Raw genomic sequence first — 13,258 nt, 5'->3', positions numbered from 1 at the left:
ACAATTTGACAACACGTACGAAAACGAAACCACCGCAAATATACCGAAAGCAAATGAAGAATCACTGAAAGTTGTTCACAACAAGGAAACTAAGTCACAAAAGTCAGAGAAACACCCAACTGCCGTGACATTGTTAACCACTTCCTGGCTGCGATGCTGTTAACATACACAAGAAAATGTGTTCTCAATTATATGTTATATATATGTTTTATATTACACTTCATAATTCTCAAAATTCTGATGAACACTACAGAAATTAATAAAAGGCCAATAGGTGGAGGTATAGGACGGAGATTAAATCTAAAAACATTGATAAAACTCTTGGAGATTGTAGTGTGGATGCAGTCTAAGTTTAACATGTAAGATGATGCTTTATTGTGACGAACCTAAAGATAATCACCACCTCTCTTTTCAGTTCTATGGAGCATTTTAGCCTCCATCTCTGCGGAAGCTTTTCTGCAGAAGTAAACATTAGGGGGGAAAAGATCACCTTTGTGTACTTACTGGATTCTTTTGGTTTCTCTGTCATCTCTCCAGCTGTTTCTTTAGGTGTATCTGTCATCTCTCCAGCCGTTTCTTTAGGTGCATCTGCCATCCTTCCAGAATATAGTAGATGTGCCGACAGAGAAGTGCGCACTGGCAGGCAGTCAGCGGCGCATTGACAGGTGACCATAAGGGTTCACAGATTTTATACCTCACCGGCCCAACCTCCTGTCAGAGAAACACCCAACTGCCGTGACATTGTTAACCACTTCCTGGCTGCGATGCTGTTAACATACACAAGAAAATGTGTTCTCAATTATATGTTATATATATGTTTTATATTACACTTCATAATTCTCAAAATTCTGACCCTTTGCTTTTTTATAAACAGCATTTACTTGTACTTTTACTTTCAATACTTAAGTATATTTAATATCAGAAAATTACTTTTGATACTTAAGTACAGTAATTATCACATACTTTAAGACTTTTACTCAAGTAGTATTCTAATAGGTGACTTTCACTTTTACTGGAGTCATTTTCCAGTAAGGTATCTTTACTTTGACTCAAGTATGGCTTTTGGGTACTTTATACTCCACTGTGTATTGGTATTACCATCATAATGCTCTGGGCATCACTATTAAAGACACAAAGGGCACATGGCTTTCAGTAACATTTTATTTGTGCATATCACTGATTCAAAAATAAATCTGTTAGTTTCATCACTATTTTGTCCAACTCATGACTTTAAAACGCTCACATTAGACACATATTTAACCCCACACAGTAGCAGGAGTAGTAGTGGCAGAAAGAAAGACCTTAATGTAAATTTCCCCACTGTGGGACTAATAAAGGATTATCTTATCTTAATGCAGTGCGGCAAGACTCAAATTCCCAGCAAGTGTTATCATACACCTCCACCATATTTGATTGAGAACAACATGCTTACACTCTTTTTTTTGTTTTTGTTTATTTCTGAAGGTAAACATGTCACATTTCGTTTCAGAGCGAACGCCTGAGACTCTTACTCAGCGTTTCAGGAAATTCACTTCTTGACATTGATAGTGCATTTGCCCTTGATGTCCCTAAAGGTGGCGCAGTCGAAGTCGGCGATGAGAGTCTTCTTCCCGGCCTTGTAGGGAACGACGGGGAACTTTACGCGAATTCGGTTGCTTTTCTTAATATCCGGAAGCCTGTGTAATAACAATAATAATAATAATCAAACAAACATATATACATCAGGTTGGTATTGAAACATCTCAACTCGATTTTTTTTAAAAAATCATTAAGAATACTTTCTAAGAAAGCTAAAACCGTGTGTGTGGTGGCAGGGGCGTGGTTAGCGTAGCTGGAGAGGGGAAGTAGCAGGGTCGTGTTACAGTGCACTGTAACACGATCCTGCTACTTCCTCGGGTTCCCCCCCCCAGCACCAATGAGACAGCACACGTGGGATTGCGTCGGTAACTGTTTTATTGTCACATGCCTCTCCTGCAGACTGTGCCTCTCATGGCTTATGTAGGCAAGACCCACAACCTGCTCCAGCTGAGGCCACTTAGGTCTCATCCCGACACCTGTTCCCTGAGTCGCTTCTCCCCTCCCCCCTCTCCAGCTACGCTAACCACGCCCCTGCCACCACAGTGTGGTTGCCAATATCAAACTAAGATTATATATGTGTTTTGTATCTTGTGAGTGACAATTAAAATTATTTTTGCTTTTGTATTAAAATAATGATTTTGTTATTTGCACCTTTCTTGATGTTAGACACACACACACACACACACACACACACACACACACACACACACACACACACACACACACATACTCACTCGTATTTAACCTCATCACGGAACAGGCCGCTCCCAGAGACGGTCAGAGAGCACCCCGTCAGCGTCTCGTCGGCCGGGTTCTTGAACACCACCTCCCCTTGCACCGTGCGGCCCAGTCTGGTCTGTTTGGGAAGCTGGAACACACAATTGAACAGATTATTCAAATATATTCAGTCAGGTTTGCCACTCTGGCAACCAGGCATCAGCTTAGTGTTGCCAAAACTGAAAATAGATACTTAGATACTTAGATACTATAGCGATATATCCCAGCTTAATAAAGAAAATGTGAACGAATAAAAGCTGCTTTACAGTAACCAAACAAAATTCTTTGTAGTTTGTGTTTTATCTGATACTTTACAGAAATAAAATCTTCACTATTATCAGTTACTTTGCCTTCAGGCTTCTTCTTCACCAAAGTGGTCCGGTATGAGATAGACAGGCTGTTCGATGCTAATAATAAGTAACACTATACTTTTCATGACTAAATACCTGCTAATGACATTCCCATCAGCTGTAGTTTAGTGCCAATTAGGGAATGTTTGCATGCTAAACTAAGATGGTAAACGCATACACACCAATATGTTAAATGTGTTGTTCATTTTGAAACTCTAATCCTTGACTTTGAGTGTGAGAAGAGACACAAACAGTCTGTCTGACAGACAGCTAAACAAAGCTGGACGACACGTCTTTATGATTTTAGAGACAGAGTTGTTTTTACTGACGGTGACGGTGATGGGAGGGTCAATCAGCACGACGTCATCCTCATCAAAGTATACGTAATCTGGCATCATTTTGTCCGTGGCCACAACGCAAACCTTCATGCTGTCGCAGTCCACCATGTGTTTATGGTAGTCCGAGAACGGGACCCGGATCGGGATGCTCAGATCTCCAAGGGACAGAGGAAGAGAAGACTTGTGGTATATATACAGACACAGTGTATATAGACAGTTTGGGTTTTATTGGTCAACCTTCTAAATGATCTGCCTCCAAAATTCAACAGTTCCAAAGATTCACCTTTCCCAGCCAGCAGCATCTTGTCCTTCATCTCACTCTGGATTTCCGTGGCCGGTGCTTCTCCGTTGTACCTCATGGCTTTGACCCAGATGTAGATGTTCATCGGCCGGTCAACAGTGCTCTCACTCTGCAGCACCACCTTCAGCCTCACATCCTTACCGTTCGTCGGTGGGGTCACCTGCAGCACCACACCAATGAAACGACTGAGACATTGATTCAAGACCAAAACACACCCACTGGAACCAAAACTAGATGTGTGTTTGTTTGGGTTTAAAAGATCTGGGTTGTTAAATTTAACCTTTCCATTACTGATTTTTATTTTTAATGAAATAAATTAATCTAAAAAAAATTTGACCATTTAAAAATCAAATCAAAGAATGTACAGGTTGATTAAGAGAGTTAGAGGATATAAAAATGACTGCCACCTCAATCAAAAGGTTTTTGTTCCATTTCTTCCACATTTAAAATGTTTTGCACATTTATGCCGATGTCAGGACAGTCCCAAAAATGCTGTCTGTTTGAAAAGTAGTATTTTCCATCATATTCTAAAGACCAGGGGCCATACAATCGAGTATTGTGACTCTTCCAAAGGTGCAGTTTTTTAGGGGTGATAATTGAGGTTCACGACAAAGCAGGAAAATATCAAGCTTTTTTTGGGGGCATTTTTGCTTCCATTAGAAAGAAAGAAATGAGAAATGAGAAGAAATGAGGGGAGGGAGACTGGAAACAGCAACACAGGTCCTCAAAATAATTGCAAAAAATAAGAACAAAGAACATACAAAATATCCTATTCAGTAGTCTAAAAAGGGAAACTTTCTGTGACGCACCTCTTCAAAATGCATGTACACTGGCTCTGGCGGAGTCGGCTGCGGGGGTCCTGTGTCTGTTCCTCCTGAGGTCTCGTCCTCGTCACCATCTTCCTCCAACTCTTCAGTCTCTTCGCCCTCCTCCACCTCTTCAACCGCGATGTTCTCATCCGCATTCCCATCCCCTTCGTCTTCTTCCATCTCTTCATCCTCTTCCTCAGTCTCTCCATCAACTCTGGAGTAGTCTCTGGTCCTGGCGTATTTAAAGACAGACCTCTCCTTGTCTGATCCTGTAAATATGGGGATTCAGTCAATTTCCTGAACTAATATAGACTTCTTTACAGCCAACGTTTAAAATGCTGCTAATACGTGGTTGAACCATCGTAGCACCAAAGCATGGTAGAATTAGCACGCTAACTAGAGAACAGCTGGCTACTTAGCTAGCTTGCGAATTCAGCCATGCAACACAGGTTACAGAAAATGATCTGAATGAAGTTGTCACTTAGCTGGTGATGGATGCTTATCTACACTGAGACAAGAGTGGGAATGAAGCATTAAGTGGTTACAATTTACTAATTTGTAACGGCTGCCTAGCTAGCTAGCTACATTGCTAATTCCACCATGCTTTCGTTCCAACATTACACCGTTTATAGACAATGAGCCCAGCGTTCAGTCTATGATCTCTCTGCCTCATTTCTCGCCGCTAGGAGAAGGCTTCTTAGAGAGGAGAGCAGGCGGGAGCTTTGCAGACTAGCTCGCTAACTAGCTTGCTAACTATCCACCTATGGGGATGGACTAGCTTGCTGGCTAACAAGCCAACTGTCTTTCCCAGGCCTCCCGTCTGCTCTCTTCCCAGCAAAGTAGTCCGCTAGTGGGGGTTTGCTAATATGGTCTTGTTTTTTGTATGTTGACTTTCTCAAGTGAGTGACTTTTACATATTGAGAGAAACTCGTATTTTCACGACAGAAAAACAAGCCAACAAAACTCGTTTAACCAACATGCTCGGAGAATTATTCTTCCTCGTCCTACGCTCCGCCCACAAAAATACTACATGTTGACTAACAGAGCAGAGGTCTGAAGTGCAGGTCTGTAGGTGTTTGTGTGTGACCCGTTTGTCAGGTGAACCAACCCTCTTTGTGTTTGTAGGTGTCGGTGATGTCCCTCCTGCTGTCGGATCCAACAGCCTTGGTGGAGATATTCTGACCGACTCTCTTGGTGTCAGCATTGACTTTCAACTTTGAACCGTCAGCTTTCACCTGATAGAACCCACAACCACAGACAATGGAAACAACACAAATACATTAGGCTGAGGCTGGTCCTCTTATTTGACACTAAACCACCAAGTGTGACGTAGAGATTAGCCTCTAAATCCGCTTACTGACCAGCCAGTCAACACAGTCGGCATTGACCTCGGCGTAGACGAATGGGATGTCATATTTATCGTCTGTCTGTCCGTTCAGGATGGATGTGAGCGAAGCCGGACCGCAGCAGTAAACACCTGCAGGAGGAGAGGCGTTAAAATATGGAAATAGAGTCACAGACTTCTTCTTCTTTCCACAGAGTAGTTTGGTGTAATGCAATTAAAAGCCAATCTGAATCGTTGAAACTGAAACACCTGTCGTGATCCTGTTTGAGTCTGCTGTGAGAATAGGTATTCTGACAACAGAACAAGCCAGACATTTCGACGCTGGCAACAGTTTTTATTCAATGTTTAAATCTTGGTAATCGTCTGGATGGCTGGATACGTACACAAACACAACATGCATACATGCACATGTCTTCATTGGCTGTAAAAAGGGTCTATTAGATGCTCAGAACTACTCCGGCTGTCCACGAGGACGTATTATAAAGAACAACGCAAGAGTCCACAAAAGGATGCTGGCGTGGATGGGTGGGTCTGACAAACACAGGACTTTCACCAAGGAGACTGTTGTTCAGCCATAAACAACTTTTTGTTTGTTGCACTTTACATGACATACTTTCATTAAAAGTATTTATGAAGCTTGTGTTTTTAGCTGAATGGACTGTAAGGATGCTGATGGGTCCTCTTGTCTATTTCACATATCCAGAACAAGATATCTGAAGAACTACAAGCTATATAAACAAGGGATTTGTTGGGGATATTCATTCATCTGAATTAGTTTCATGATTCTTGATCTTGCCGGAAAACTTCACGTCAAAATTTCCTCTTGAGCACAATATGAAAATATGGAGGTAAACAAGAGAGTCTGGACCTTCGCTTTTCTCTTGTGGTGTTGGATCCAGAACTTGCCAGCCGTCATATTTGCCGTCCTCTGCCAGGTCTGGTCTCCTCATCCACGCCTCCACCCACACGTGGTAGTTCCTGAAAACCAAAACAACGTTCAGGATCTGCAGCAGTGCACTCGATCTGAAATACACCTCTGGAGTATTTTATTAAACAATAATGGACGTGTTTTAAGGCATACAAAAACGTAATCATGATTGGTGCCCAAGCTTCTATTTCCTTGGTAAAAATGTCTTATTTAAATTAAAATATATCTGCTCCTTCTCTCTCATTGAGAAACACAACACCACTCCAACTAGAGCACTCGATTCATTCTGCAGCACTGGACTCATGTTCTTCTCTTTTTTTGTGATTTTTTCGTTTTTTTTGATTGCAGAACGAGTTCATGCCTTGAAGCCATTTGACCTTTTCTTTGCGTGACTTTAATCAATACCTTAACAGATCACATTATCACTTTTATGTAAAAACAATGACCTGGGCTCTATGGAGCCCAGGTGCTTTCATTCTCACCGCTTTTGTGGCTTTGTTTTTCAGCTGCAGCTGGCAGAACAGAAAAAAAGCTACAAATAATAGAGTGAATATTGGTCGTTATATCAGTTAAAACACAACCCCTCCAAGTGACTGATCACTTTGAGCTGTAACTGCTGGATGTGCCATATGGACTGAAAAGATCATAAAATGTTAAAAGTTTTGTGTTAACAATATCTGTTAAACCCTAATAGCCAAAAAGTAACTTATTGCAGGTTTAAAGTAAACGATTCTTAAATTTGAACTGCACTATCCAGGTAAAAGTTTGAAATGGGAAGAAAGTGTTTTATTTTGCCCTCAGACTACTTCTACTATCTCTGATGCAAAACCACCAAATGTCCAAATCCTGCAACACAAACGGGCCACAACGTCAAAGGGATATTTGGTTGTACTGGGTACGAGTTGTGTTTTATGTTTTAACTTTGAAGGGACTTGCATTGAAGCACTGTGTGTGTGAGAGATTGAAACACTGAGTCTCACCAAATGCTGTCGGGGGATGGTATCGGTTCGACTCCGTGGTCGGGGTAAAAATTGTCAACGATCAGATTCCGGTTGGTGTCGTGGGCCGACACGAAGTTGCTGACCACGCGGCACGGGATGCCCAGCAGGCGCATCACTGGAACCAAACACAGAGATTTGAGTCACTCAAATAAGCAATATGACACCTTTCTGGTGGAGGATCAAGCCCTTCTTTTGTTTAAATGTACCTAAACATTTACATAAACATAAATTAGTCTTGTTTTCTCTTTGTTGTTGCATGTTGCAACCTCTTTGCTGAGGAGCCGAAACCAGGAGCAAAGCAACAAAGACACATTCAGGCCTTAAATACAAGACACATGCAGGTTTTTATTCCTTGGTCTCTGAGCGGCTTCCTCCTGCTCGGCAAGTGTGCTTCACTCAAAACACACACACACACACACACACACACAAGATCATGATGTGCAAAACTGAAGCTGATCAGCAGCGTTCTCACAGAGCTAACACGCCAACGAGGAAACAATTTGAGTTGGCAGAGACTCGAGGGAGGTGGCTGTTATTAATCGGCTGAAGCTACTACAAACAAAAATCCTCCAAAAGAGTTACTGTACATGATTAGTGTCAACATCATGAGTCAGATGATAGGTATTATGTCTGCTCTCCCACGCTCGTTACAATACTGACTGTTTAAATTGGCCAAGAACATCCTCCAGATAATCCTCCATCCTCATAAATCAACACCATTTTAATAATATTTTTAAAGCGTGAATGCAATCGTGGATGTATTCTCTCTTATTATTTATCTTGTATTTAAAAAAAAGAAAAAGCCTCCTGTGGACAGGTGTTGTAAATTAGCGTTTTGCTACAAACGCTCAACACAATACATCTAGTTACTGTGTATAGATAATAAAATAAAGTCAAGTCAATAGTCAGAAGTAAAAAGTTAACGTGAGCCCAGGTATGAACACAAACGAGGCCGTAAAGGTGTTCACAGCTAATAGTCACTGATACAGATGTTGTTCCAGGTGTGAGCACCTGCAAAGACAGACGTTTACCTGAGCACATCACACCGGCGAACACCCAGCATTGGCCGTACTTGACGCGGTGGCCGTCGAGGTCGAACCAGCGCTTGAGGATGGTGTGACTGCCGGTCCAGTGAGTGGGTCTGAACCCGCCCCCATAGTAACCGCTCCAGTTTCCCGCCACGACCCCCCTGTCGTCTTGACTGTTGATCTGACAGGAAAAACAAGGAAATTATCATTCTCTCTCAAAATGATGAACTTTGGACTTAAGAATGACCCCAAAAACTGTGTCACATGGGGTTGCCATTTGTCTTTTTTTACGATTTAAAAACCACATAATATCTGTCTTTTTCTCAAGCTTGTTTACAAAACTATTATCTGCATTCAACTCCCAAAGATGCCGAAGAGCTTTTGGATTTCAAAGTTAAACTGAAGGCGTCCTACCATGGCGCTGACCACGCGGCCGACGTAGATGGGGTTGCAGCGAGCAGAGACGTCGTCGGCCGGGTCGAGGAAGTGCTTGATGTTGAGGTCCAAGATCTTCAAACTTATTTCCACCATATTGTCCTCAAACTGAACAGAAGGACGAGAGGAGATGCTCTTGAATCGTATGTCTTCTCACAGAATATGATTCAAACTTTAAAAGAGACATCGTCTGCTAAAGTAAAGTACGGTATGTTCAATTCCCTCAAGTTCAAAGTTCGGTTGCTCATATTCATTCAGACATTACAGTTTAGGATTCAGAATTTAAAACTGAACAGCAAAGGTACCAAAGATAACCCTGAATGTTGAGTTATTTTAAGTCGCTGAATTTTAAATCAGAATGTATTATATCAAATAATGAAGGGCCATAAATTTAGTGGCATTTTAATTTTTCTGTACATTTGGGGCATTTTTTGCTTCCATGTGTGTGTGTGTGTAGTATTAGTCATGTTGTGAGGACATACATCTGTTTAGTCACATTGTGGGGACTCACCTTCCCTTTGGGGACCAAATACAATGTCCCCAGAACATAAATCATTACATTTAGGTGAAGACATGGATTAAGGTTATGTTGAGGTAAGGGTTGGGATTAGGATGAGACAAGTAGCGTTTAAGGTTTGGGTTAAACTAAATCTCCGGGAAATGAATGCAAGTCAATGGAAAGTCCTCTTTAATGATGGAAACATAACCGTGTGCGTGTGTGTGTGTGTGTGTGTGTTTTTTAAGTACCTGTCCAAAGTCCCAGTCAAGAGGAAAGATGTAGTTCTTACTTCCTCTAAAGATGACTCCTTGTTCATTCAGCACATACTCATCGATCTCCTTCCCATCCTTCATAAACACCCAGTCGTCTACGGAGACAGACATTTTTTACATTATAGAGTATTTTTACTTGTGATACTTAAAGCACATTTTCCTGATGATGCTTGTATACTTTTACCTAAATAAACATGTCAATGCAGTTCTTTTATCCTTGTCACAGAGTATTTTAGGGTGGTGTTTTAGTACGAGACCTACCGGGGCACCAGGGGTTGTAGAGCACCACCAGCTTTGCCAGCGGGTTGTACTCCTCCCCGAGTTTCTCCAACAGGTTGAACTCCCCGATGGGGCAGTCAGCCGGCGGGGTGATGGTGAGCACCAGACTCGTCACCAGGTCCTTTTGAATCTCCACTTTCCACACAGCCTTTGCTAATTTAGATCGTACTGCGCGTTCTGGGACACTGAAGAAGGACAGCGTCCCCTGCTCCTCGGTGGGCTTTTCTCCTGCAGAGAGGAGCCAAGAGGGAGTCAGACATGTGTTCACTGTTGTGTTAAAAAACACGGTTGTGTTAAAAAAAAAATTTAAACAATATGCAGTGGTGTATAGTAACGAAGTAGAGATACTTTGTTACTGAACTTAAGTTGTTTTTTGGGGATATCTGTACTTTACTTTACTATATATATTTCAAATGTTTTCTTATGTTGGAGTGAAAGATTCTTCCTACCAGATGAAGTACCTAACTGAAAGCTACTGAAATATTGGCATTCAAAAACTCCCCATCCAACATCAGGAAACACATTGAGGTAAATTAAGAATAATCCCATGAGCCGCAACGTTAATGTTTAGTTAGCATAATTAGCTTAAACCTTTTAAGATATCTAGCAGTGTTTCCCACAGGATTGAAGTATATCTTTGGCAGGGGAGGGGTGGAGACAGGTGTCCGATCTTCTAATTTAGCTATACTTGGTGTGTGTTAGGCTAATGCTCGCTAGCTATCGTAAATCACATGAGACAATTAGTGTAGTAGACAGGTCGCTAGTAGCGAGTTAGTGAGCTGAGGAAGTGTTAGCAGTTGTGAGATTTTGTTGATTTGAGTCATCTTAGCTATAATCAGTGCAGCACTAGTTGGCTAATGTTAGCGAACTTAATGTTAGCTAACGTTAGCGAACTTAACGTTAGCTAGCCACCACACCATAGGATTGACAGGAGACGATTTGAACCACGTCGGAGTTGAAGATGCATGCTAGTGTGTATAGCAAGTGGGGCTAGCTAAAAATGTTGTGCTTACAAAATGTCTTTCTCTCACTGTTTCAGAGAAAGCTCATGGATGGATCACAGCCAACCCAATTATTTTCCACACAACTTGTTGTCCTTGGTCATGGAGCCACAGCACTTAAAAGAATAAACTTCCTAATTCTCAAAATTCTGACCCTTTTCTTTTTTATTAATAGCATTTACTTGTACTTTTACTTTCAATACTTAAGTACATTTAACATCAACACATTACTTTTGATACTTAAGTAAATACAGTAAATATCAGATACTTTAAGACTTTTACTCAAGTAGTATTCTACTAGGTGACTTTTACTTGAATCATTTTCCAGTAAGGTATCTTTACTTTTACTCAAGTATGGCTTTTGGGTACTTTATACACCACTGACAATATGAGCTAAACACTGATAGTTCACGTACTGGACAGAAATCCTTAGAAAAGAGCAACAAAAGAAAACTTTGAAGTAGTGAAATTTTGAGAAAATAGTGCAAAAGCTATCCGGCGAGCCACAGATTTTCACATTTTCACAACCTGCTAGAAAAAGCAACTAAACCCAATAATGCAACAACATGTCAATTATGTCTAATATCTAATTACATTTTCCAGAACTTCACAAAACAATTAGGACTCATGGAAAAAGAACAACAAAGGTTTTGGGGGAAATATTATATTGTATCATCAATTCAATTTGTGTAGGCTAAAATCACAATCTTCATCATCAATAATTATTTTCTAAAAAGTCAGGACATGTTATTACATCATTATTGGTAGATGTATTACATTATTGGGTTTTATTACATTTTAAAATGAGTTTCTACAAACAAAGCTTCAACAATTATTACAAATAACTAATATAATGAATGAAAGGCCGACCTGTCGCTGCTTTAAAGGTGAGTGAGTGACGTTTTGGGTTGAAAGCTTTCTTCAGACTCAGGGTCAGTTTGAAGGGCTGGCCTCGGCGCACAATCAGCTTCTCCTCTGAGATCTCACTGGTGTGGTGTTCAACGTTGTTGGTTTCACAGAGGAGGTCCACTCCACCAATAAAGACTGGAAGAAAAGAAAAAAAACATATAAACATGAACAAGTTAACAGAAGCTCTGTTACTAAAAGACATGGAAACACAACACTTAAAAAATATATATCTCCATTGATTTGTTTGATGTCGGTACTATTTAACGTCATTATTATCATCCACTTTGAATAAAGAGCAAAACTAAAAAAAGCAAAGGTGTGCCAAACAAAAAGATGGCGACCATGACATCATTTACAATCGATCAAGAAGTCCGATTACATACATATTACACATGCAATTTGGTCTCTGCATTTAACCCATCCATAGCAATTTAGGCGCCCGGGAAATACAATTCTTAAAGTTTACATAAACCAAGAAACAATTTGACAACACACGAAATACACTAAATAATGATGAACACTAGAAATTAATAAAAGGCCAATAGGTGGAGGTATAGGACGGAGATTGGTGATAAAACTCTTGGAGATCAGTGTTTTTAAATAAGCGTTTAGTGTGGATGCAGTCTAAGTTTAACATGTAAGATGATGCTTTATTGTGACGAACCATAGATAATTATCACTTCACTTTTCAGTCCTATGGAGCATTTTAGCCTCTGCTCTTTGGTTTTTAGTTTTTCTTGACAAGCCCGCTGCACGCTGTCCTGCAGAGCACCAAACAGCACGGACGCAAACTACAGTGTTGAACGTGGCGCAGAATCAAAGCAGCTCAAGATCCAAACCCTCAGGCAGAAAATACAACATAAAGCTTTTCAACTTATGCAACAATGGATGCTGCTTGATTTATACTCCTGCGGCTGTGTGCGCCTGCGCGGGAGCACACCAGGCATACAGTTGATATATAATTAAATTCATGTGATAGGCGTGTTCCATAAAGGTTCGGCACAACACAACTCCATGCCTGTAGAAACAAAATAATAATAATAATAATAATAATATATATACATGGAAGAGTTAAATGATGAGGAGGAGCTCGTGCTTGTTTTGTTGAGGCACTGGCGCGTAAAGTTACCACTTATTTCAGGAGGTGCGCGGCGCGTCTCTGCGGAAGCTCTTCTGCAGCAGAAGTATAAATTAGGGGAAAACCGATTACCTTTGTGTACTTACTGGATTCTTTTGGTTTCTCTGTCATCTCTGCAGCAGTTTCTTCAGGTTTATCTGCCATCCTTCCAGAATATAGCAGATGTGACGACATAGTGCGCAGTGGCAGGCAGTCAGCGGCGCGTTGACAGGTGACCATACAAATGTCACGGATTTTATACCTCACCGGCCCAACCCCATGTCAGAGAAA

At 41.0% G+C, this 13,258-nt stretch overlaps 1 protein-coding gene across 1 annotated transcript; it reads right to left on the bottom strand.

Annotated features, from left to right (window-relative positions):
* Positions 1-1,147: 1,147 nt before the first annotated feature.
* LOC306736143 (protein-glutamine gamma-glutamyltransferase E-like) lies at positions 1,148-13,207 on the bottom strand (the record flags this gene model as incomplete). The annotated part of the gene is made up of 15 exons (XM_079217747.1): positions 1,148-1,676; positions 2,313-2,446; positions 3,035-3,198; positions 3,327-3,504; positions 4,154-4,422; positions 5,262-5,388; positions 5,515-5,630; positions 6,367-6,476; positions 7,407-7,542; positions 8,459-8,636; positions 8,870-8,998; positions 9,638-9,756; positions 9,923-10,168; positions 11,812-11,985; positions 13,075-13,207. The coding sequence occupies 15 exons, from the start codon at positions 13,205-13,207 to the stop codon at positions 1,529-1,531; spliced, it is 2,361 nt and encodes a 786-aa protein (XP_079073873.1). The 3' UTR covers positions 1,148-1,528.
* Between the last annotated feature and the right edge of the window lie 51 nt (positions 13,208-13,258).

This window comes from Taurulus bubalis (assembly GCF_910589615.1).
Source record: "Taurulus bubalis genome assembly, chromosome: 5".
Classification (NCBI taxonomy): Eukaryota; Metazoa; Chordata; class Actinopteri; order Perciformes; family Cottidae; genus Taurulus; species Taurulus bubalis.
Note: the sequence above shows the minus strand (reverse complement) of the source record. Positions and strands in the feature narration are given on the sequence as shown.